Source organism: Aulonocara stuartgranti, assembly GCF_965226115.1.
Source record: "Aulonocara stuartgranti genome assembly, chromosome: 23".
Lineage (NCBI taxonomy): Eukaryota > Metazoa > Chordata > Actinopteri > Cichliformes > Cichlidae > Aulonocara > Aulonocara stuartgranti.
In genome coordinates this window covers 45,469,865-45,496,959 of record NC_138958.1, presented here as the reverse complement: position 1 = coordinate 45,496,959, position 27,095 = coordinate 45,469,865, and the positions used below count along the sequence as shown (strand labels likewise).

The 27,095-nt window shown below is 42.6% G+C and overlaps 2 protein-coding genes across 2 annotated transcripts in view; both read right to left on the bottom strand.

The window, feature by feature from the left end:
• LOC309701482 (uncharacterized protein) overlaps positions 1–27,095 on the bottom strand; it is a 2,150,955-nt gene that overhangs the window by 1,245,147 nt on the left and 878,713 nt on the right. Inside the window, exon 16 of the mRNA XM_082525718.1 lies at positions 8,898–9,095. Coding sequence (XP_082381844.1) covers positions 8,898–9,095 — 198 coding nt within the window. The remainder of the gene's footprint in view (positions 1–8,897; positions 9,096–27,095) is intronic.
• The window catches only part of LOC309700218 (protein NLRC3-like), a gene marked incomplete at both ends in the record, with an annotated part of 41,353 nt that continues 32,710 nt past the window's right edge, over positions 18,453–27,095 (bottom strand). The window contains one exon of the mRNA XM_082523665.1: positions 18,453–18,651. Coding sequence (XP_082379791.1) covers positions 18,453–18,651 — 199 coding nt within the window. The remainder of the gene's footprint in view (positions 18,652–27,095) is intronic.

Below are 27,095 nucleotides of genomic sequence, written 5' to 3'. Positions count from 1 at the left end.
CTCATCAGTGTGGCTGTGATAACCTGTGGTTACAGCCTGAGGAGAAATCCTCGCAGGTGAAAACTTTTACTGACGCACTTAAACTCATGAAATGACCCTTTGAAATCACTTGAGCACATTACTGCATACAGCAGCCACTGTGGTGTTCAAAGTATCTCATAGGTTCTTTTAAAACACCACACATTAGTTGTAGACATAGCTAGTCTTGTGTTGGAGGTATTTTTCACCCCATGACCTCTGATGTTTTTATCCTAACAGAGAAAACAGATCAGGTCTAACTAACTTAACAGGATCTGAAACTCGCCAGATGTTTGTCAGTTTTCCATAGTTCTGTTTTACACTTAATTGTGCCGAGGCTGCAGTGCATTATGTCTGTGTTTTAAGCTGCACTTTAATTAAATGTAAATGACAGTGTAAATTGTTGTTTAGGACAAAGAGGACCGCTACATGAGCCTTCATCGGCAAAACATCGATGTCTACCAAACTATCTCCTCCGGTCGCCTTCATCATGATGCTGAGGCTGCTGCATGTCACAGTCATGTACAATAATAATCAGAGATGGAGTTTTTATCCTGACTACGTGATCTATAAAACTATGATGCTAGACATGCTATCTATAAAAGACACTGACATTTTAACTTGCCAGCATCATGTGTACTGTTAGTTTGTTTTGCACTGAAAAAAGAGAAAAATATTAACGTCCAGTAAAACTTGTAATGATGTTGTGAATGAATTGCCTGAATTCATGGCTTTTAACACCATTTAATTTCTGTTTTTTATCTGGTTTGAACGTTGAAAATCCTCCACTTGGCTCTGTGGCCTCTGCCACCATTATGGTTTTTGCTATACTGGTCCACTTGATAGTCATATTTGATGATGATTTTACTTTATTTTGAGTCATTAGAATCAGAACGGGGGTCAGGAAAGAAGAAAAAAGATAAGCTGGGGAGAAAGTTAACAGAAGAAGAGGGAAAAATAGAGAAGAAGAGAAATAGATGGAGAGGAAGAGAGAAAAAATACTGAAAATCTATTTCATCATCTGCTGAAAAACACAAGGAAAAACCAACACAGTGGGGAACCCACAGCAACAACCAATAATATGCAGTAAGTAGGCTAGTAAGTAGTAGTAAATAATAGATATTAAATGTTACTGAGCAGTAAATGGGCCCAGAGGGCCGAGACCTGAGGGCACCCCACCCGCAGCACAGGCCCAACAGAGCCAGGGGGCCGGGCCCCACCGAGCAGCCGCCCAGAGTGAGCCACTAAACACAGAGAACCACTAATGCACTGTGGGTGGGGGCACCAGCTACTGGCAGGAAGTGTGGTGGGGGGAAATAATACGTGACTATTTTTATGTGGAGTGGAATTAAACTGCCATAGAATATGCTTGTGGTGGATTTGACTCAACACAAGCGTATTGTCAAAGTGTTCTTTGGCATGCATCGAGACAGTTTCTCAGATACTGAAGTGACTTGAGCAGAGCCAGTTAAAGCCTACTGTGCTTGAGTGGGCAGCTCAAGTTTCCACGTGGAAGGTTTAGTGAGACAAAGACAGGAAGTTAAAGCTGCTGACTAATAATCTGCAGGTTCCTGATTTGAGTCTCTGTTAAGAGGATGGTGTCTCTGAGATAATTGCTTTTGTGCATCGATAAATAAACAGGGAAATAAATGAATAGAAAAAAGCATCCGAGCGGATGTGCACCGATGGTGTGCCCACTGGTCTTAAAGTGCCTTTGCGCCCCTTACCATTTATGGAGGTCCCATTTGGGCACATTGGCATGGACCTATAGTGTACATGGATATTGCTTTGTATTAGTTCTGGTATATTATACAACACAATAACATGATGCAGTGCTGCTGTGCACCATTTCTGCAAAGAGTGTGGTGCAAGCAAGGAAGATAAGATAACTCTTGCACAGTCATACCTAGTACAATAATACAACAAAATTGGAAACTGTCCCACCATAACACAATCATTTAGATACAATATTGGACTTTGTTTACATGTAACTGCACAAATAGAATTTAGAAATGTAATTATTGACAAGAGTGAACAACCACTTATAATGTAATCTACAGCTGTGACCAAACAGCTAGATAGAGAATCAGAAGTGTTGTGTTTTCTACAAAGTTTGCTGTTTCAGTGAGAGTCATATGTCATATCATTTCAAACAGTGGCGATCCAGAAATGTTGTACAAACGAGTAAGACTAACTATAGACTTTAGCCAAAGTTGTTAAGTTAGCTAAAGAGTTGGGATTGTGTGTAAGGCATAAATAAACCTAAAATGCAATGTTTTGGACGTTCTTTGGCACATTTCCCTACTGTAGGGGTCTCTGCAAGCATACGGGGCTCTGAGAGGGAACAAGATGACAACGAGGAATTCTACTGGAAATAGGGTTGCCAACTTCCTGAAAAATAAATAAGGGACACCTCGTGGCCAGGGCCAGGCGACCCAGTTGTCTTCACCCTTCCCAGTGTGGTGAATTTTCTAGCTCTTTTTTTTAACCATTTGACTTGAAGTTGATTTAAGTAGATATGTTCTACTTAAATCCTATTCTATTCTTTGTGATATGAACACATGTGAAACAAATCATCATTTAGCCATTTTTTTGTAGCTCAAAATGACAACATTAACACAGTAAAACAGGTCTCTTTCTTAAACAGAAGCCTGTCATGCTTAACTTTTGAGAATATAAGTAAATCTTTCTTTAAAAGAACTCTGTCCTGCTTAACTTAAAATAATAGAAAACAATAGAAAGAAAAATATTCTTCTAACAGTGCACATTTAGTGCATTTAGTACAATTGGCTTCAGTTGAGGTATTATTTCAGCTTTTCTAATGCTAATCAGCTGCTCCTGTTTGTAAACCCACTTGTTCCCATGATTACGCATCTTAACTCATCATCATTATTCATCTATGTATTACTTTTATGTATTAGTGATCTATTTGTTGTAATCATCTATCCTTGCAGTTGTTTCTTACACAAAATAAGTTATATTATCACACTTCTGGCCACATAGCGCTGATATTCACTGCACATGCCCATATTAACGTTTTCCAGCCAGGTGTTTTCCTTTTCCCATTCTTCCCTTTCTCTGAGGGGAACAAACATTGCTGCTCTAATGCTGGGCTCACACTGTGCGGTTTTTGGCCCATTTTGAGCCGATTTTTGAGTCGTGCGACCGTTTTGGTGATCGGACCGTTTTTTGGCCTTCGTCGTGCGTCGTGTAGTATACGTGGGGTAACGAGAAGCGATTAACACCTCGAGCAGCTCCCGATCATCAATCGCTCGTGAGCCGCTCACACTGCTCACGCGCAAACACGTAAACGTCGGTGAAAAAGACGGAGCAGCACGGCTGTGCAGCGTGTGATCTGGACACAAGCGATGGAGGCACAACTTGTAGAACTTTGGAAAGCTCATCCGAGCCTTTTCGATGTGGCCTCACAAAATTATCACGACCACAACAACCGTGAAAATAGTTGGATTTACACTGCTGCTCAATCACAGCTGCCTGATCAATGTTTTTCATTAGCAATTTAGCAAAGTTGATGGTGGTGGTGTGTCTGTGTGAGTGAAAGACAGAGAGCGACAGATTTTCTGCTATAACCTTCATTTTATGGAGGCACAGTGTGAGCACTCAGGTCGCATCAGAGCATCGGGCCGTATAGTGTGAGACCTGCATCGTGACCTACCAACTTCTAACCCCTGCGAGTCAATCGTGCAGTTTGAGCAGGAGCTGAATAACGTGACTGGAAAAAAAAAAATCACACACTGTTTGCCCAGCTTTATGCTGGGCAAACAGTGTGCGATAAGTGTGCTGTCAGCTCATTGGTCACAAAGCAGGAGAGGGGCTGGGAATTATGTTTTCAAACAAAGTGTTAATTCCATTAAAAGTTATAGACTACTTTTGAGTCTCACTGTATTACGGGACAAAGTGCGTCCCTTATTAGCTCAATACGGGACGTGTACTTTTGTTTCTAAATACGGGACGATTCCGTATTTTAAGGGACGGTTGGCAACCCTAACTGGAAACAGTCGATCATGTCTGTTAAAGCTGAATTCAGGGCAAACTAAGCTAAATTAGTGTTTTTAGCTAACAGCTACAATAAGCATAAAAGTTACTGTTGGGCTGTTATTTGTTAACAGGGGCGATTTTAGCCCATTTTGGGCTGCAGCAGCATAAAATCCTCAGCAGGCTGGGTAAGCTTGCGTGAGCTCTCTGTGGAGGCTGTTGCAGCTGAGATGGCTCACCCGAGCGGTGCAAACTTAGTTACCTTCAAGGCTCCAGAGTCAGCTGAGGTCAGCAGCTCAGCCTCTGGGGAGGCTACAATCCCTGGAACAGCCAGGTCTCTACAACCAGAAACAGTCTTTGCATGTGCAGCTTCAGAACCAGACTTGAAGTTCCAGTTAGTGTCCGATGTCCCAGAAACACTCAGGTGCTCACTGAGCAATCTCTTGAGGCCAACACTCAGAAAATCAAACAGTCTTTGAGCCTTTGTGGGAACATTTATCGTCTCTGCTGGAAAGGTGGAAACATCTGGGAGATGCAGCCTTAACACACTGGGCTTCACAAGTCCTTGGAGGCAGCTCACTAAACTCAGGGATGCAGACAAAATCAGCACTTGCAGGAACACAATGTGCCCTCTCACAATGAGCTTGGAAGCATAAACTGAGTTTTCCTCACTGACAGTTTTAGACAGGATTGTGGGAGCAACACAAAAAGCAGCTTCAGCTGGAAACACACAGTTTAGTGTCTTTGCTGCTCGCTTTAAGTCACAATAAACAGGAAACTCATTGTGTCTCATGTCAGAATCCCTCATATACAGGACAGGAAGAGGCGGAGCTTATTTCCTGCAGGGAGCGGTTAGCAGTCTGTGTCTTTCTCATTTCTGACTCCTAAAGAGCTGAAAAACACAGGCTGTTATTGGCTGGCTGACACTGGGATTAATGTCCTTGAAGCCAGCAGTCTTTAATGTCCAGGTTCAGAACGGGCAGGTGAAAAACAGTCCTTTATGTCCTCTGATGTTCAATAAACTGTCCTGATTACTGAGGGAGCAGAGAAAGTGTCTCCATCACTCACCACAGCTGGATGCTCTGAAATCCTGGAATCCAGCTGTGGAGAGGAGCGCCGGCGGCGTGGACGCAGTTTAGTAATCAGGGAACGGGAGACAGGAGGGAAACACAGCTGGGACCAATTACACACACGAGACAGGAAACAGTAACACAGGACTGTCAAAGTAAAACAGGAAATATAACACAGAGTCCAAAGTAAGGAGACGTGGGACACAGTGAAGACACAGAAACAGAAACCAGAACTATAATCACAAAACAAACTCAGAAACATAAAGAGTGAATCAGCTGATTCAGTGTTTGTGACAAAAACATGGATCCTGGTTAATAACTTTTATTTGTTTGTTTCTGTATTATTTTGTGTATCGTTCTTATGAGCTGTTGTTTTGTCAGTGAAATATTATTTCATTGTTTTAAGCTTTTTGTTGACTTTGAAGTGCTTAAGTTGATATTTTTGAACATTTAATTTGTTCAATTATTGTCGAGTCGATAAAACTGTCAAACGCACAGCTGCTTCCAGCATGGCCGGAGGAGAGGTGGCCGAGCAGACGCACAACACACACAGCTCACAGGTTTGCATTTCTATATATTGCAGATGTTGCAGAAATTGAGAGTAAAGAACTCGGAGATCCAGCGCTGTCTCCTGCCCCTTATTTATACACCACAACACAACGACAGGCGTAACTCACACAAACGGGTAACATGAGGCTCAGATGCTTTGGACGTGTTCACATATACTGGACACAGAATGATGAAGATGGAGCTGCAGGAAGGAGGAAAAGAGGAAAAACACAGAAAAGATTCACAGATGTGGTGAAAAAGGACACGACAGCTTCTGTTTGTTAGTTTGGTTTTTCTTTATTTGGTAAAGATTCAGAAATAAAGAGAAGATCACATGTTTGAATATTATATTAACGTTCTGTAATTACAACAAGTTGTAAAATCTTTCCAGAATGAGACAGAGACTGTGCAGAGACTGTAGAAGGACAGAGCAGCAGCAGAGCAGTCCAGATACACTGATGATCCTCTGTCAGATCCAGAGGGACACACAGGGCTGATGCTGGACTCTACATTGTGTCTGACAGTGGAGCTGTTCTCAGAGCAGTTCACTCTGCAGCACTGACAGTCATCTGCACTTCATTCCTCTGTCAGTCACTGCTGGATGAAGCTCTCCTCTCCACCTCCCAGTAACATGGCCCAGTCAGAGCGTCTCTACACACAAGCTGCTGCTGCTTCAACCTCTCTGGATCATCAGGACACAGCTGCTCCTCTCTCAGCACACACACCGTCCTGTTTACCATCATCACCACCTGCAGAGAGAAGGAGGAAGAGCAGAGGAGATAAACGAGTGTTTCCAGAGACTCTTCATCAGCTGTCAGTCAGTGATGCAGCACATCCAGTATAAAGAGCAGCAGGGACGTCAGTGCTGGGACTGTACTAGGACTCATTGTTGCTTCACTTTTTCTAATCTTTGGATTTTTATTGAAGTTGCTGAAAATGTTTTTCCCTCCTAGTTTGAGTTTGGACTTTCATTCATTAGAAGAACCTTGGTGTGTCCACTCTGAGCTCTGTAGGAACCCCAACAACAAGCCCAACAATCCAGATGGACGGTTCCAGCTGTTAACTGGAGGAATTCCATCCAAACATCTGCTCTCACTAAATTCTTCCTCACCTACAGACTGTGTTCTTCACTGCTTTAAACTTGGAAATCAATGCAATCATTGGTCTGCGTGCTGCTTTGTTCAGAGAGCTGATTGGCTGTTGACAGTGTTTGATCAGAGCGTGTCAGCCGTTACTATGGTGACCATAAAGGTGAGAAACAGGAAGTGTTTGTGTCCAATCCTGAAGCCTGTCACCGTTCTCCTCTCACAGCTTCACTGAGAAGCTGCAGCTTTACAGGAAACACTGGATCTTTGTTTCATACTGACTGTGTTTAGTACAATACTGCTGACAGCACCACCCACTCACTCCATCACTCTACTGACCACAGAGTCTCCAGTCTGTAGTCTGGACTCTTCTTAAGATCAGACAGCTGCTTCACATCTGGATCCTTCAGCTTGTCGTTGTATCTCAGGTCCAGCTCTCTCAGATGGGAGGGGTTGGACTTCAGTGCTGCTGCCAGATAATCACAGCTGATCTTTGACAAACCACAGTCCATCAATCTGTATAAAGAATGAAAGATGTAAGTTTATTAGACAAAGTGCTTGAAATCATTCAGTGTTTCATCATCTGTTCAGAGCTGAAGAAGGTTCAGAATGTAGAAGTTTAGAAAATGGAAACTCCAAACAGCTGAAGCCAACAGGAAGCAGCTTCAAACAGGAAACTGTGCAGAGTTTCAGACTATATGTCCTGATGCAGCCAGTTGGATTTTGGAGATTTGAATCTCTGTTCTGTGACTAAGTCCTTGAATCATTTCTTCCAGTTGGTCCAACAAGACAGACTAAGTATTGGACATGTGTTGTGGCTCCATCAGGGGAGCTTCTAAATGTGATGTGATGGCCCCTCTGGGTCTGTCAGGTCACAGCACTGAAGAGAGCTCAAACTGGGCACACAGTTGTTCCAGTCTGGACCAAAGACTCTATACTGGGACTGAGGGACTGCTTTGACTGCACCCACTGGGACTTTTTAAAGGCTCATGTTCTCACTTAGATCATCGATTTCTACTGACATTTCTTTCTGGGAAAAATGGGGATTACTTTGGAAACAGGAAGTATTTTCCCCAATAAGCAGCCCTGGATTAGTAAATCACTCCAACATGTTCTCAGGCAGAAGAAGCTGTCTTGTTATGAGGGAGAGAAGAAAAAGATTGAGGCACAGAAACCTGTTGAAAGAGAGATAAAGCAGCTAAAATCAGGTGTAAAAGTAAAGCAGAGGATGAGCTGAATAAAGGACACTCAAGGCTGGCTTGGAAAGGAATGAAGTCCATGGTGGGGATGCAGAACAAGGAGCAAAGATGAATGTGATGCTGAATCAGCAGAAGACTTGGACTCATTTGATTCCAGCTTTGATATCATTGATTTCAATGAAGAGCTTTGTGATTGTAGCAAAGGGCTGGTAGCTCTGAGAGTCCCACTGATGAGGTGTTTGTGTGGAAATCTCTTAGTGGGACCAAAGAGAGAAAAAGCCCTGGTCCTGATGCTGTGGGAGGGAAATGATTGAAGTGTGCTGTGAGGAACTGACTGGGAGATTTTCACACATTTTCCAGTCCTCCTGGGAACAACAGGAAGTTCCCAGCATATGGAAACAAAGGTTAAGTGTCCTATGGCACTCAGTGATGATGGTGCTGATTTAAAGCCTTTGAAGTGCTTCAGATGATCTCTGTCCACTTCTGTCCACTCATTCATTCATGTAAGCTTTCTAATGCAGCTTTGATCTTCACAGTCTGCTTGATGAAACTCATTCTAACCCTGAATGTCAGAGTGTTGCTCCTTCTCTTTCCCATCATTCATGCTGGCAGTGGAGGAGATTTGGATGTTGGACTGTGTTTTGGATGATGTGTGTATGTTTGTGTTGGACTGCTGTCTGTAAAGCAAACGCACATTTTGCTTTGGATTTCAGTGTCAGACAGACTTTAAGGTGCAATGAAGAGTTTGAGAGTTTCACAGTGAATTTTCCAGTGGAGGATTTTTCTTCTTCTTTGAAGGTTTGAAATGTGAACATTGTTCTGCTGCAGTCAATGGACTAAACCAGAGAAGAAGAAAACAGACTTTACCATGAAGATCCTCAGTGTGGATCAGTATAATATCAGCCTGATGTCTGCAGTTTAGTGTCAGCACAACTTTCACATCATATTCATCTCAGCACAACTAAAACATGCTGACTGACCTCAGAGTTTCAAGTTTACATCCTGGACTCTCCAGGAAACCACACAGATGCTTCACTCCTGGATCCTGCAGCTTGTTGTTGGTCGAAAACCAGGAGTAGTAATTACTCAGGTCCAGCTCTCTCAGATGGGAGGGGTTGGACTTCAGTGCTGCTGCCAGATAATCACAGCTGATCTCTGACAAACCACAGTTCCACAATCTGTATAAAGAATGAAAGATGTAAGTTTATTAGACAAAGTGCTTGAAATCATTCAGTGTTTCATCATCTGTTCAGAGCTGAAGAAGGTTCAGAATGTAGAAGTTTAGAAAATGGAAACTCCAAACAGCTGAAGCCAACAGGAAACAGCTTCAAACAAACACAACAAGAGAAAAAACTCTGAATGTTTCACATTAAAGTCGTACATTTCTCATAAAAACAGGACAAAGACTTGAAAAAGTCGTGTTTTTCCTTCCAGGAACCACATGGCTTCACTTTTAAAGGTGAAGTGTGACAGAAATGGACATATTTGAAGTCCAACACCTTTTTCCAGTCACATTATTAAAGCAGACAAACTACAAGCTCATTTTCATTCCAACAAGTCATCTTCTGACCTGGACTAACAACACTGGTCTCTATGTGCAGCTGGCTGTGAGACCAGTGCTCAGGGAGCGTCTACAAAGTGCAACACTGAAAGAACATCACACACTCATTTGCTTCCAGCACTTTCACACAAACATCTACTGTCATTATTGTCACCAAACTCTGTGGATCCTTTATTGCAAATTCAAATGGGATCAAATGGTCAGACAAAAGAGGGTTATGAGGAAATATGATGAAATGTTGTGTATTAGCAGCAAGTTATTGAATCATTTTCCTCAGAAACCAAACAAAATGATTGACAAACATGTTTTTACAAACTCAGTGTTGGACTTGGATCAGCAGGATAAGCTGATGTTTAAAGGCATTTGAGTCTCGCTGTATGAGAGTCCAGTTCTTACTCAATATTTATGGATGATGTTCTTTCAGTGTTGCACTTTGTTTGGCACAAAATGAAATTATTTGGCCTCTCAGATGCTTTTAGAGATTCCCAAATGACTGATGATGACATCTCTGGGGTCTGATTGATAGAAAAAAAATCTCTTTGAGACCTTTTGTAACTGACAAACTCTTCATCTGCTAACAACACTGAGTTGAATCTCCATGGCTGATAGTTGGAGCAGGCATCAGGAATACACATTGAAAAAGCAAGAGGAGAAATCACCAGAGTCTTATAATCACATTCTGTAACTAAAGGGAGACGTTTTTCTATACAAATATATGTTTTATGGACATTAGAAAAAAAGAGTATTGACGTGAAGCAGGATTATGAAATCTCCATACATCAGCCAGCCCATAATTATCAAGAAAGCTCTGAATGACGCATGCTGACTTTGGACTAAGTGTACTTTTGTGTGAACTGTGGTCCATAGCAGATAATGAGCAGTTTAGGTCTCCCTCAAAGATGATATTGTGTGATGACATATTGGGGAGCCGCGCAAAGACATTAGTGAAAAATCTGTGATCGTCCCAATTAGAGGCGTAGATATTTGCTAAGATCAAAGGAAAACCATAAACTATGTTTTCTGCACTTAAAATCCTGTAATTTTCTCATAAATCGACAGTGCGGCTTATGGATGAATTCTGGTTGTGCTTACTGACCTCGAACCGATTTTATGTGCTACACGGCGCTCAGAAACCTTTCAAAAGATGTTTTGGTACGACTTTGCTCAGCTACGAGGCCGCACCGCTTGATGGATTGTTGGAGCATTACAGCTACGAGGAGCCTCGCGGAGTGATACGTACTCTGCTTCAACGTAATATTACTGTATTGAGTGTGTATAAGGACCATAAATGGCACCTGTAAGAGACACGGTTACAAAGAGGGTTTCAAACTCCAGGCTGTCAGTCACGCAGTAGAACCTGGGAACAGAGCAGCTGCTTGTTATTATGCTCAGCGTCTGTTTACATTTTGACTGCACGATTGTGAGCTTTTTGTTATGCACAAAAACAACATTGTTTTCTTTTATTTATGGAGCATTATTATTTAATAAATGCTGATCATTTATTTCTGAGTAATTGTTTCATGTACATCTACGCTGTATGTTAATAAATGTGCCTGTGTGAGATTTGGGACACAGCTTTGACTAAGAACTCTCTTTTTGTTCGAACTTTCGGGCTTTAAAAATATCGAGATATATATCGTATATCGCCATCCAGCTAAAGAATATCGAGATATGAACTTTGGGTCATATCGCCCAGTCGTAATATTGCAATAGGTTGTCCGTTAAACTCAAGCGGGGCTTGGGCCCTGGCACGGCGTAGCCACACAATCCTGGTAGTAGTGACGCTCGGCAATGACGGCGTGCGGGTTACCAGCTGGCTTTCTCAGGATAGGGCTCCTGTGTGAGCGGTCGACAATAACGTCTTTATCCATACCCAGCACTTCACGTAGTAGCACGGATACAGCCGTGGAGGAGCTCGAGTCCAGGCCCTCTGGGATCCCTATGATGTGGATGTTAGCTCTCCGCTTCCTGCCTTCATCACATTTATCCTTCAGGTCAGACAGCTCCTCCTTCATAGTCTCTACTGTAGACTGCAGGGTGGTCACCTCATCGCTCCACATTGACAGCCCATCCTCAGCTTCTTTCACTGTAACCTTTACTCCATCAACTTTGCCGCACGTCGCCGCCATGCTGTTAGCGATCTCATTTCTCAGTCCTTGCACGTCAGCCCTTATATTGTCAGAATCTTCTTTCAATGCATTTCTGACTTCTTCTTTTAACAGCGTACTAATGTCCTCTTTAATGGATTGAAGAAGCTCCAGTTTTAGAGCAGTAGGATCCACATCACGCGCGTCTGTTGAGTCTGCTCTTCAGCGGCCGTAGAGCTGGACGCTGCCCTTTGGCCATCATCGATACTCTCGCCCGAGATCGCACCGGGGCTAAAATATTCACCTGCTCAGCTGTTTTTGATCAGTTTGAGCCTGTGTGGTTTGATCAGGTGGAGGAACGATGTGATGCTATAAAGACATCATCTTGTCCAAATGAAGTTGTTCCAACACGTGTTTAAAAAGATTTTAAAGGTTGTTGGTTCCGACATCTTAGCGATTAGTTCAGGTCTTAGTTCAGGTGTTGTACAGCCTGTTTTAAACATGCTGTTGTACAGCCTGTACTAAAAACCTGATCTGGATCCTCTGTCCGCTCAAACTTCAGGCCTATTTCAAAGCTTCCCTTCCTGTCGAAGATTTTGTAAAAGATTATATTTGTTCAGCTGCAATCTGTTGTAAAGGTTTCAGTCTGGTTTTAAAGCTCTTCACAGCACTGAAACTGCACTTTGGAAAGTTCTTAATGATCTTTTATCAGCCACTGATCAGGAGACTCAGCTGTGCTTTTGGATCTGACCGCTGCCTTGACCACAGCATCTTGACCTCACCATTGGAGCATGGCGGCATCAAGGGCGCTCTATTAGACTGGTTCAGCTCTTTTATTAAATCGCATTATTACATTTGGGGCTTATATTTGACGGCAATTTGAAAAACAGCTGAGCTCAGTTGTACAGCGGTCTTTCTTCAAACTGAGGCTTTTATCTAAGGTGAGATCATTTCTATCTTTTAAAAACCTTGAACGGGCGATCCACGTTTTCATGACGTCCCAGCTGGATTATTGTAACTCCTTATATGTTGGAGTTAGTGGGACCTGCCTGGCAAGACTGCAGCTGGTCCAGAAAGCTGCAGCTCGTCTTCTGACACAAGCTCAAAGACATTTATCGTCCCAACAACCACATATACGCTGGTCCCTCGCTGTAACACAGTTCACCTTTGGCGGCCTCGCTGTTTCGCTGATCTTTTTTGTGCAATTTTGCATGTTTTTGTTTTTTACAGCGCATTGTGTTCTGCGTCCTGATTGGCTGTAGACCATTGTCAGCCAATCTCGTGCCGTGTCTCCTGTACAGTACAGAATGTGTTCAAATTTACAGCAGTGTGACTCTGCAGTGCTGCACTGTATGTTTGTACGTTTTGTCCCCAACAAACAACAATGATGACGAGACGTTTTGCACCTGTGGTAGCAGCCAAAGGCAGAGGAAGATGCTGACCATCATAGTTTCAACAAGGAGGCAAAAAGGTTGTAACTGTCCACAACAAGAACATCGTAAGGATGGAGTCAGCTTTGGCTTTGTGGCTCAGTGACCGCAGGAAAAAGAACATCGTGCTGGACACCAACATTATCTGCAGAAAAACTCAAAAGCTTTATGAAACTTTACCTGACAGCGAGGAGCCCAGGCCATGGACGAGTGCTCCTCACACAGAAGCTCATTTAATGCCAGCAAAGGCTGATTTGACACATTTCAGAAACACTTTGCTTTCATTCTTTAATAATGAACTTATTTTTCTATGAAGGTTTGAACTTTGTTTAAACAAGAGAGAAAAGTGTGAAAATGTTCATGCCTGTCTGAGAAAAGTGTAGAAAGTGTGCAGTGAGGGTTTAACTGCCTTAAAACTTCTATAATACTTGTAAAACATAAAGCTGCTACTTCATTCTGAGACTTATTTTTAGAACGTAACTCGATAAACGAGCGACCGCAGTAATGTATTGTGTTTATTTTGAAAACTCTCAACAGGATCTTCAGATTTATTTTGAAAGCTTTATCTGGAAAACACAAACACATAAGCAGGAAACAAAGAGCGTGATATGAAACGATAGACGTTTTCATATGGTCATCATATATACATCGTTCTATCGAACAGCCCCAGCTCCTGCTGTCAGTCTCTGTAAATCTGCTCTTAAAACACATTTGTATTCACTGGCTTTTAATACAGCATGAGAGTTATTTGATATTTGATGTGTGATATTAATATTAGGAGTTATTTTAATAGTTATTTTGGATTCTTGTACAGCACTGTGGTCAACGCTGCTGCTGTAATTAATGTGCTATAAACACATAAACAATCTGCAGTTAAACATCCAAAACTAAAGATGTGATCGCTGCCTTTAGAAAATGTGCTGATGCACAAGATATCAGCTCCATTAAGGTGGAATGTGGCCGTGTTAGAAACATGTTGGAAGAAGTTTGAAGCTGAAACTGTGAAGCTGAGAGTGAAAGAGCTCCAGCGTCTGTCACAGGAAACTTTCTTATTTCCACACTGATGAAAGCATCAAGCTTTGATTTCCTGCTGCTTTTATTGAGTCACACTGTGAAACTGAGCCACAGCTGAACCAGCATCCCTGTACAGCAGACACTTACAGCGCTTGGCTGCTTCCATTGGACCCTCTGCACAGAGCTTCAGTTTCCTCTTCTGGTCCCAAAGTGCAGAACAACAAGGTTTCAAACAGCTTCGTTCCAGCAGCATCAGCCACAGACATGCAGAGAGAATCCTTTGGTTGTGTTGTGTGTTTGCATATCTGCTGTCTGTGCTGCTTTGTGAGGATGGATCATCTCCTGCAGCTCCAGATAAACAAGCTGGACCTGAACCTGGTAGCTTCACTTAGAAGACACTTGTGACGGGAACGTGTGAGAAGTTTTGTGCAGACAAGTGTGGATTTAGAGTGTGGGACGAGCTCTCCACAGTCTTTGTGGAGATCCACATTCTGCATACTGCCTGTGAGAAGCTGCAGACATTTGTCCTCCAAATCCACTGAGCAGCTGCTCGTGGTGGTATTAGCTTCATGTGTGCGTGTTAGCATGAAGCCTCGGTCACACTCTGCCGTGGACACGGTCACGGACAGCTGGACGCCTGATGGACGAGTCGTCCTTCCTGTTAAACTTCTTTGAGCATGAGAAGAGCATAAGAAGCTCAGTGGACACTGTTCAGGGTTTTAACTCTCGCTTTCACTTCAGCTTCACCAACAACAGCACAAGCAGAGCAGCCCACTGCCTGCATGGCTGGGACAGCGCCCCCTGGCGACTGTAAACCACTACAACATGTAGACGGCCGTCTGCAGGCTGGATGTAGCACCACCGCAGAGACGTGCTGCAGCTCTGTTTAGTTACCCAGCTGACAGCAGAGGCTGTAGTTTACTGTTACCAACATGGAAAACTGAAGCTTCACCAGCTGGAGCTACAGAGCTGGAGAACAAAGGAGACTGAGAGGCCAGAATGATGTGGGAGGAAACATCAAGAGCCTGTTTGAAAGGAGACACATGTGGATGCTGTGCCAGTCTGTGGTCTGTCAGAAGTCAGCTGAGTCACACTGCAAGAAGCTGCAGAATCTCAGAGGAGGAGATTTGGAAGTGTTTGTGGGACAAACTGGACTCAAAGAAAGAAGATGTTTGTGAAGTCTTTGGTGGAGGTGAGCAGTGTGAAGCAGAACACATGCAGATGAATCAGGAGGTCAGCATCAGTGTCTCCTTGTGGTGGACGGTAAAAGAATCAGAGCCAACGCTCCCGTCCACCCTCGGCATGAAGCAGTGCTGTTTCTGAAACAGGAGGACAAGTCCAGAGAAGACAGAGGAAGCAAAGATGAGGGTGGGACAGGACAGCAGGACTTCCTTCACACCTGCAGCTCCATCACACTGCTGTAGCTCCTCTTCATCACACATGTACCTGCAGCCTGTCTTCGAGTCCAGGAGTCACCTCCACACAGTGTAGAAGCCTCCTGTGCAGACCATGGAGTCCAGCCTCTGTCAGGGAAGTCGGCACTAAAGCCTGAAAGACTTCAATCTGTCTCTGCTCCACCCGAGAAAGACCAGCACCGTACTTGTTGTGCATTCAAGGAGGGAACATCAGCGCTGCATCGTGGGAACAACACCGCAGGAACAAAGACACAGCACGGCCGATGAAGGACGAGGACAAAGGAAAGGTGAGTGAGAAGACCCCGGTGGTGTGGACGGACCTGCAGGGGCTCCAAGACTGAGGAGCAGAGACGTCCATGTACCAGCTGAGGATGCTGCAGTGATCCAGGGAGCTCGGTCCAATCTGAGGCCGTGTGAACTACGTGGACCACAGTTTCTTCACAGACTTCAGCCACGTGAACATCTGGAGATCCAACAGTGTACGAGCTGTGAGCCATCAGCTGTTTCTCTCATCAGCTGCTGTAATGAGAGCTGCTGGAATCATCTCGAGCAGCAGGAAATCACTGATGTTGTTTCTAACCAAAGATATGGGACTGAGCTCCGCTGAGCTCCTTCTACTTTCATCCAGATAGAAACTGCTACAGTCTGCTGATTATTGCTTTGCCTCCATCACACGAGCTCTTTATCCTGTTCTTCACTCTCATTGGTTCTTTGTCTGCTTGTTTTTACAACAGTAGTCTTCTGATTGGTCAAAGAAGACAATCAGCTGTGACTAAATGTAGCTCCTACAGCAGTGATGGGAATAACTACTGAAGCTAATCCAGTATCAAAGCTCAGGAATCAGCAGCTCCCACCTCGTTTTCTTTCAACAACTATTTTTAGCTGCTGTGTTTTTGTCTTTCTGCAGACCTCAGACATCCTGCTGCTCTGGACAACTTTTTCATTCTTTTGTATCATTATTTTGCTTTTCTTTTATTATTATGTTATATGTATTAATATGTGAAACACTTATTCTTTGTGTTTTTGCTTTGCTCCTGTCAAACTGCTTTAATAAAATCTGCTGCAGTCTAAACTGTAGACGTTCCCTTTTTAACCCTTTGTGAAACAATAAAGGTTTAAATCTGAGTATTCATCTATGTTAGTGTTTAATGGGTCTAATAGGTTGCTTTGGCCTTTCCCAGTAATATCTTCCCTTGCAGTCTGTGGTCCAGGCTTCTAAAACCATCCCAGGTTAACAAGAACTACAATCTAGAGGAGAGCTGCCATAACAGGTGTGACTGATGAGATCTGACCTGCAACGTTACTCAGGTTTGTTTGTATCAGGACAAGCAGGGAAGCCGCCTGGACGTCAAAGTAGTTAGAGCTGGGCGAGTGTCCTCACCCACATCGGCTTCACAACTCTGCATCATCTACTGAGTAAAACTCAGAGCATCAGAGATTAGAAGGTCTACAAAGAGCTGAACCAGACTTCCTGTATAAAGGTTTTAGTTCCACAGATCGACAGTGTCAGCACAACTAAAACGTGGAGACTGACCTCAGAGTTTCAATTTGATGTTGTGGATTCTCCAGAAGAACACACAGCTGCTTCACTCCTGAATCCTGCAGCTTGTGGTAGCTCAGCTCCACCTCTCTGGGATACGAAGGGTTGAGCTTCAGCACTGCTTCCAGATAATCACAGCTGATCTCTGACAAATCACAGCCCCCCAATCTGTATAAAGAATGAAAGATGTAAGTTTATTAGACAAAGTGCTTGAAATCATTCAGTGTTTCATCATCTGTTCAGAGCTGAAGAAGGTTCAGAATGTAGAAGTTTAGAAAATGGAAACTCCAAACAGCTGAAGCCAACAGGAAGCAGCTTCAAACAAACACAACAAGAGAAAAAACTCTGAATGTTTCACATTAAAGTCGAACATTTCTAACAAGAGTGTTTTAAAGACAGAGTCACTGATGATCATCTTCTGCCCAGTAAAACTTTGGTTTTCCTCATGTGAGTGTTAATGATGCACAAAGACTGTGAGTGCAAAGAGGGAGCGAGGAGGATGACAGAGAGATGGTACAGGAGCATCAAGAACCCGGCGAGGAAATGAGCAGAAGGACTTTGGAGCCTGTTGGATTGAAGCTTTCACAGAGACGTGTTTGACTGGACACCACCAGGACAGACTTTTAATCCCAGGATTTGGATGAGCTTTCTGTCTTTATGGTCACAAATGATGCTGTAACTCTGTGACTGCCCTGGAACTGTCAGCAGTGTGGTTACGTCCTTTTGACCTGAGTTTCCACAGCTCTTATAACAGCAGTGTACATTCAGACTGAGACACGCTTCAGCCTGTATGGACCTGTTTCTGTAGCTGCCACCATCATTCTACATGTTTGTACATCAGCTTATCAAATCCTGTCTGCTGTCTTCATTTATTACTCTTCACCTGCTTCACTGTCACTGTGTGGGCGGAGCTGCCTGAGCCCCACCCACACAGACACAGCTCCTCTCTGGAGCAAAACTTCTGCTTCATCTCCGCCTCTTTTCTTCATCCTCCACCTCTCTTTTCTCTTCTTCGGTGTTCTGCAGCCACAGAGTCTCACAGCCGTTAGCACGCCCATACCTGAGCAGCTAGCATTACCCAGCATGCCGTGCAGCAGTGTCAGTTTGTAAATGTGCAAGAATTCCTGCTCCAAACTGTTTCACAGAGTGCTGTGTGCCGTGACCTTTGACCTGCTAAAGGCAGTCAGCTGTGGATTATTCATTGTTGTGTCTGATACTTAGAACTGTGAGGAAGAAGCTACACAGTTAATCAGGGTCCCCTCTCTCTGAATCAGGAAAGGTGGGCAGGCCGCGTGTGGGCCGCGGGCCATACGTTGAGCATCACTGTTTGAAATGTGAACATTGTTCTGCTGCAGTCAATGGACTAAACCAGAGAAGAAGAAAACAGACTTTACCATGAAGATCCTCAGTGTGGATCAGTATAATATCAGCCTGATGTCTGCAGTTTAGTGTCAGCACAACTTTCACATCATATTCATCTCAGCACAACTAAAACATGCTGACTGACCTCAGAGTTTCAAATCGACATCGTGGATTCTCCCGAAAACCACACAGATGCTTCACTCCTGAACCCTTCAGGTTGCTGTAGGTTCCACTCAGGTCCACCTCTGTGGGATACGAGGGGTTGGACTTCAGTGCTGCTGCCAGATAATCAAGGCCAATATCTGACAAACCACAGTCCTTCAATCTGTGTAAAGAATGAAAGATGTAAGTTTATTAGACAAAGTGCTTGAAATCATTCAGTGTTTCATCATCTGTTCAGAGCTGAAGAAGGTTCAGAATGTAGAAGTTTAGAAAATGGAAACTCCAAACAGCTGAAGCCAACAGGAAGCAGCTTCAAACAAACACAACAAGAGAAAAAACTCTGAATGTTTCACATTAAAGTCGAACATTTCTAACAAGAGTGTTTTAAAGACAGCGTCACTGATGATCATCTTCTGCCCAGTAAAACTTTGGTTTTCCTCATGTGAGTGTTAATGATGCACAAAGACTGTGAGTGCAAAGAGGGAGCGAGGAGGATGACAGAGAGATGGTACAGGAGCATCAAGAACATTAAAGTCTGGCGATTAAATGCCTCACTCCTAAATGACTGGCAGTTTTTTGAGTTCATACATACCGAACTAAAGTATTACTTGCAGTTGAACACAACTCCAGAGATATCGCCTTTAACTCTCTGGGATTGCACCAAGGCATACATTAGAGGTCGCATAATATCATTTACAAGTGCTGGGAAAAAAAGAAAAGAGGCTAGGCGGTGTGAATTGAAGGCCAAAATAAAACACCTAGAGCAACAACACAAAAAAGCTCAGACAGCCAATTTCCTTTCCGATCTTAAAATGTTACGTAGTGAGCTTAATAGTTTAATAAACGAGAAAATTGAGGGCAATTTCAGATTCACTAAACAAATGTACTATGAACAGGGTAGTAGGGCTAGTAGATTGCTGGCAATAAGACTCAGGAAACAGCAAACTTGTAATATGGTCCAAAAGTTGAAGTCAGATCAAACCCTAATTACTAAACCAAATCAAATTGCAAGTTGTTTTGCCAATTTTTTCGAGTCATTATATAAAAATTCAGATACATGTAAAGATAACAATACACTATCTGATTTCTTAGAAAAGATCAATTTAAAAACACTGTCAGAGTCTGTAGCAAAGGAGTTCGATGAACAAGAAATTTTACAGGTGATTTCAAACCTTAACACTTAAAAGGCTTAGCACTTAAAAAACTTAAGGACAAAGTCGCACCCTTATTACTGAAAGCTTACCACTGCGCTCTGGAGACTGGGACTATGAATTGAATTGAATTGAATGAATGCTTTATTGGACATATGCAGGTTGCCCCGCAGAGGAATAATGCTGCCTATTAACATTCCCAACTCTACATTTGATAATTTAGATGAACTTTTTTCCAAATTTAAATGGCAAAGCAAACGCCCAAGGATCAAGTTCCAAACATTAAAACTGTCAAACCTGCAGGGGGGATTGGCTGTTCCAAACCTGAAATATTATTTCTGGGCAGCTCATGAGACCCCTGACTGTATGGGTGCGGGATTTGTCTGAAACTCAGTGGCTAAACATTGAGAAGACAATGTGCGAAAGATCATTGGAATCCCTGCTTTGTTCTAACATTTCAACTAAAAATGTGCATATGGGGGAACGGACGAGGGTCACACTAAAGATTTGGCGTAGAATCAAACAATCATTTGGTCTTCCAAAAGAAATTTCAATTCTATCAAGCCTCTCCTCCCTGCAGGGTTTTTCTCCTATTGTGGAAGACTCTGGCTTCAGAGCATGGTCACATAGCGGGCTTCATAAACTTTGTCATGTTGTGAGGAATGGGCACCTGAGCTCATTTGAACAGTTGAGGTCAGTTTCAGCTTCCTTCTTCTGACTTTTTTAGATTTCTGCAGCTAAGAAGCTTTTTGACAAAACATAAAGAATGGAGGCAAGTTTTGGAGCCCTCACCCATTGAGGAAATATTTCTAAAAACATTTCAAAGTAATTCCTCCCCAAAATTAATCAGTCATTTTATAACGCATTTATGAGTTTCAATACAAATGCAACTTTGGATATTAAGGCAAGGTGGGAAGCTGAGACTGGCACTCAAATCTCAGAGGACACCTGGGAAGAGGTGTTCGGTGAAGCCCATCTGGTGACTAATTCTGGGCTGTGGAGAGAATTTAAATGGAAGGTGGTCATGAGATATTTTAGAACCCCAGAGATAATTGCCAAAATGAAGCCTACAAATCCTGACACCTGCTAGCGAAATTGTGGTACTTCTTTAGGAACCCACTCACATATATTCTGGTCATGCCCAAAAATCTGCTCACTTTGGAATGACATATTTAAAGTTCTCAGTACAGTTTTCCAACAATACAAAGACCAACAGTTAGTCATTTTAGGAGTCTTACCAAAGGGTGTTGTGGGAAACAATAAAACGTATCTCTTAAGAATCTTACAGCAGCACTAAAGTGTATCACTATTAAATGGCTGAATCTTGACCCACCTTCATATAATATGTGGATTGATAAAGCAAGAGAAATTTACCAGATGGAGGAAATAACATCTGCTCTGCGGATTCAGAGAGAATTGTTTACTGAGCATTGGTGACCCATACATGCTTTACTGTTTCAATAATTTAGCAAAGGTCTGTTTCGTTTTGTCCATTTACGGCTAAGTTTGTCACATGTTATTTAATATTACATAAAGTTTTTGTTTCTGTTGTTGTCTGTTTGTTTGCTTGCTTGGGTTTTGTTTTGCTTCCCAGTTTTGTTTTGTGCTTCCTAATTGCAGTTCTTATTTTAACCTACATTTCTGCATTGCAGTTCCTGTAACTGTCCTACTTGTGAACATCGACAAGCACAAGTTGCAATGTTGTAAATTATAATAAAAATTGAGTTAAAAAAAAAAGAACATTAAAGTCGTACATTTCTCATAAAAACAGGACAAAGACTTGAAAAAGTCGTGTTTTTCCTTCCAGGAACCACATGGCTTCACTTTTAAAGGTGAAGTGTGACAGAAATGGACATATTTGAAGTCCAACACCTTTTTCCAGTCACATTATTAAAGCAGACAAACTACAAGCTCATTTTCATTCCAACAAGTCATCTTCTGACCTGGACTAACAACACTGGTCTCTATGTGCAGCTGGCTGTGAGACCAGTGCTCAGGGAGCGTCTACAAAGTGCAACACTGAAAGAACATCACACACTCATTTGCTTCCAGCACTTTCACACAAACATCTACTGTCATTATTGTCACCAAACTCTGTGGATCCTTTATTGCAAATTCAAATGGGATCAAATGGTCAGACAAAAGAGGGTTATGAGGAAATATGATGAAATGTTGTGTATTAGCAGCAAGTTCTTGAATCTTTTTCCTCAGAAACCAAACAAAATGATTGACAAACATGTTTTTACAAACTCAGTGTTGGACTTGGATCAGCAGGATAAGCTGATGTTTAAAGGCATTTGAGTCTCGCTGTATGAGAGTCCAGTTCTTACTCAATATTTATGGATGATGTTCTTTCAGTGTTGCACTTTGTAGACGCTCCCTGAGCCTCACAGCCAGCTGCACATGGACCAGCTGACATTACCCAGCATTAGAGGCGGCTGTAAAAAATTCATGTTCCCATTTAAATGGTTTTAATTTGAATAAAACGATGTTGATTCATTCAATCCTGAATCGATGTTTAATATAAATGTATTTTGCCAGAATCTCAGGTTAAAGCTCACAAACTATTTCAACAAGCAGCAAACAGCTAAAACAGTAAATGAGAGCAGCTAAACACACAAAGATGGAAACACAGAGCGTGGATCGTTCACTCGACGGCACGTACACGGACACGCCGTCGGGGCTGAAAGTGGACAGCTCACAGATCCTGAAGCTGCAGGTTTCATCTGTCTCCAACCAAAACTGAGTGAAGCAGCAGCAAAAGAAGATCCAAACTCTGCTTCACGTTTGATCAATATGCTCATGAATTCTCTCTGACTTTGGCTGTTCCTGCCTGCACAGCTCTCTCTCTCTCAGTGTACTCCAAGAACAGCTTCAAACATCTGTTTCTGCATCATTCACTGTTTATTAGCCACCAGTCTGCTGTTGTGTTCAGTGCTGTCGGCCTCTGACAGTAAAGCCTCATTTCTGCTGTTCCATGGAAACTTTTTAAAATGATGACAGATTACAAACTCTCAGCTGTGTCTGTAATCAAACCTCTGTAACTTTGCTTCACTTCAGCAGCATCAGCTCATGTTCACATGTTGCTTCATGGTTTGCTTCAGTTTTTGATCGACTGCAGAATATTTTGAAGGTTATCTGCTATAAAAAGCCAGAAGAGGAAAATCTGCTTCATGTGTTTCTGTTTGATCCTCAGTGACTTTGACACAAAGGCCTCTGCTGTGATGATCACACCTCTGATCAAGTCTCACAGTGTCACAACTGATAAATGATCAGAGTTAGAATATTTCTGACTGTCTGCTGTGTGCCGTGACCTTTGACCTGCTAAAGACAGTCAGCTGTGGATTATTCATTGTTGTGTCTGATACTTAGAACTGTGAGGAAGAAGCTACACAGTTAATCAGGGTCCCCTCTCTCTGAATCAGGAAAGGTGGGCAGGCCGCGTGTGGGCCGCGGGCCATACGTTGAGTATCACTGTTTGAAATGTGAACATTGTTCTGCTGCAGTCAATGGACTAAACCAGAGAAGAAGAAAACAGACTTTACCATGAAGATCCTCAGTGTGGATCAGTATAATATCAGCCTGATGTCTGCAGTTTAGTGTCAGCACAACTTTCACATCATATTCATCTCAGCACAACTAAAACATGCTGACTGACCTCAGAGTTTCAAGTTTACATCCTGGACTCTCCAGGAAACCACACAGATGCTTCACTCCTGGATCCTGCAGGTTGTTCCAGCTCAGCTCCAGCTCTCTCAGATGGGAGGGGTTGGACTTCAGTGCTGCTGCCAGATAATCACAGCTGATCTCTGACAAACCACAGCGCTCCAATCTGTATAAAGAATGAAAGATGTAAGTTTATTAGACAAAGTGCTTGAAATCATTCAGTGTTTCATCATCTGTTCAGAGCTGAAGAAGGTTCAGAATGTAGAAGTTTAGAAAATGGAAACTCCAAACAGCTGAAGCCAACAGGAAGCAGCTTCAAACAAACACAACAAGAGAAAAAACTCTGAATGTTTCACATTAAAGTCGTACATTTCTCATAAAAACAGGACAAAGACTTGAAAAAGTCGTGTTTTTCCTTCCAGGAACCACATGGCTTCACTTTTAAAGGTGAAGTGTGAAAGAAATGGACATATTTGAAGTCCAACACCTTTTTCCAGTCACATTATTAAAGCAGACAAACTACAAGCTCATTTTCATTCCAACAAGTCATCTTCTGACCTGGACTAACAACACTGGTCTCTATGTGCAGCTGGCTGTGAGACCAGTGCTCAGGGAGCGTCTACAAAGTGCAACACTGAAAGAACATCACACACTCATTTGCTTCCAGCACTTTCACACAAACATCTACTGTCATTATTGTCACCAAACTCTGTGGATCCTTTATTGCAAATTCAAATGGGATCAAATGGTCAGACAAAAGAGGGTTATGAGGAAATATGATGAAATGTTGTGTATTAGCAGCAAGTTATTGAATCATTTTCCTCAGAAACCAAACAAAATGATTGACAAACATGTTTTTACAAACTCAGTGTTGGACTTGGATCAGCAGGATAAGCTGATGTTTAAAGGCATTTGAGTCTCGCTGTATGAGAGTCCAGTTCTTACTCAATATTTATGGATGAATGAAACAGAGACTGCAGCAAACAGAGACTGCAGCGTGTTGTGCGCTCTGCTGAGAAGGTGATTGGCTGCAGACTCCCATCTTTGCAGGACCTGTACACCTCCAGGACATTGCGGCGTGCAGCTCGGATCTCAGCTGACCCTTCTCACCCTGGACACAGTCTGTTTGACCTGCTCCCCTCAGGCAGGAGGCTCCGGTCCATTCGCACCAGAACCTCTCGCCATAAGAACAGTTTCTTCCCCTCTGCTGTCGGACACATGAACAATAACCATATGACTGTTCCCATCACTAACACCCTACGCTGTGTTCACTGCATCATTCCATGTTTGGCACTGATCACCACCTGCACTCATGTATATATCTTCCCACGTAGCACTTTTAATTCTTATCCCTACTTTTATTTTTTTCCATGTCTATTTAAGTGCTATTTATGACACTATGTTTGCACTGAAGCACCGCAGCAATTTCCTAATGTTGTAAACCTGCTCAACATTTGGCAATAAACCCCATTCTGATTCTGATTCTGATGATGTTCTTTCAGTGTTGCACTTTGTAGACGCTCCCTGAGCCTCACAGCCAGCTGCACATGGACCAGCTGACATTACCCAGCATTAGAGGCGGCTGTAAAAAATTCATGTTCCCATTTAAATGGTTTTAATTTGAATAAAACGATGTTGATTCATTCAATCCTGAATCGATGTTTAATATAAATGTATTTTGCCAGAATCTCAGGTTAAAGCTCACAAACTATTTCAACAAGCAGCAAACAGATAAAACAGTAAATGAGAGCAGCTAAACACACAAAGATGGAAACACAGAGCGTGGATCGTTCACTCGACGGCACGTACACGGACACGCCGTCGGGGCTGAAAGTGGACAGCTCACAGATCCTGAAGCTGCAGGTTTCATCTGTCTCCAACCAAAACTGAGTGAAGCAGCAGCAAAAGAAGATCCAAACTCTGCTTCACGTTTGATCAATATGCTCATGAATTCTCTCAGACTTTGGCTGTTCCTGCCTGCACAGCTCTCTCTCTCTCAGTGTACTCCAAGAACAGCTTCAAACATCTGTTTCTGCATCATTCACTGTTTATTAGCCACCAGTCTGCTGTTGTGTTCAGTGCTGTCGGCCTCTGACAGTAAAGCCTCATTTCTGCTGTTCCATGGAAACTTTTTAAAATGATGACAGATTACAAACTCTCAGCTGTGTCTGTAATCAAACCTCTGTAACTTTGCTTCACTTCAGCAGCATCAGCTCATGTTCACATGTTGCTTCATGGTTTGCTTCAGTTTTTGATCGACTGCAGAATATTTTGAAGGTTATCTGCTATAAAAAGCCAGAAGAGGAAAATCTGCTTCATGTGTTTCTGTTTGATCCTCAGTGACTTTGACACAAAGGCCTCTGCTGTGATGATCACACCTCTGATCAAGTCTCACAGTGTCACAACTGATAAATGATCAGAGTTAGAATATTTCTGACTGTCTGCTGTGTGCCGTGACCTTTGACCTGCTAAAGACAGTCAGCTGTGGATTATTCATTGTTGTGTCTGATACTTAGAACTGTGAGGAAGAAGCTACACAGTTAATCAGGGTCCCCTCTCTCTGAATCAGGAAAGGTGGGCAGGCCGCGTGTGGGCCGCGGGCCATACGTTGAGTATCACTGTTTGAAATGTGAACATTGTTCTGCTGCAGTCAATGGACTAAACCAGAGAAGAAGAAAACAGACTTTACCATGAAGATCCTCAGTGTGGATCAGTATAATATCAGCCTGATGTCTGCAGTTTAGTGTCAGCACTGTGACACTAAACACATCATATTCATCTCAGCACAACTAAAACATGCTGACTGACCTCAGAGTTTCAAGTTTACATCCTGGACTCTCCAGGAAACCACACAGATGCTTCACTCCTGGATCCTGCAGGTTGTAGTTGATGCTCAGGTCCAGCTCTCTCAGATGGGAGGGGTTGGACTTCAGTGCTGCTGCCAGATAATCACAGCTGATCTCTGACAAACCACAGCTCTCCAATCTGTATAAAGAATGAAAGATGTAAGTTTATTAGACAAAGTGCTTGAAATCATTCAGTGTTTCATCATCTGTTCAGAGCTGAAGAAGGTTCAGAATGTAGAAGTTTAGAAAATGGAAACTCCAAACAGCTGAAGCCAACAGGAAGCAGCTTCAAACAAACACAACAAGAGAAAAAACTCTGAATGTTTCACATTAAAGTCGTACATTTCTCATAAAAACAGGACGAAGACTTGAAAAAGTCGTGTTTTTCCTTCCAGGAACCACATGGCTTCACTTTTAAAGGTGAAGTGTGACAGAAATGGACATATTGAAATCAATGATATCAAAGCTGGAATCAAATGAGTCCAAGTCTTCTGCTGATTCAGCATCACATTCATCTTTGCTCCTTGTTCTGCATCCCCACCATAAATATAAAGAGGCAAAACTCACATTTTCCAAAATCCTCTTTAAGCTTCGACAATAAAGGAAGATAGTTTTATACAAGTCTTTGTGGTTTTCTTGTCACCCAGATGCCCGAGTACTTAAACTTGTTATAGCTGGGTTTAAAAGGGGCTAAAATACACAAAACTCCCCAGTTGTCGTACAGATAGACTTTGCCTCGCTCTTCCCAAAATTCACTTTATATCCAGAAATTGTCCCAAATTCCTTAAGTATGCATTAAGGTGACCTTGAGGCTCTTAAAGGCGCCTATAAATAAAACGTATTATTATTATTTTTATTGTAAGTCTATCCAAAAGTTTGCGGAGGCTGTTCGATGGGTTGGAAATAAATAAAATCATGTCGTCGGCATAAAGAGAGACTTCATG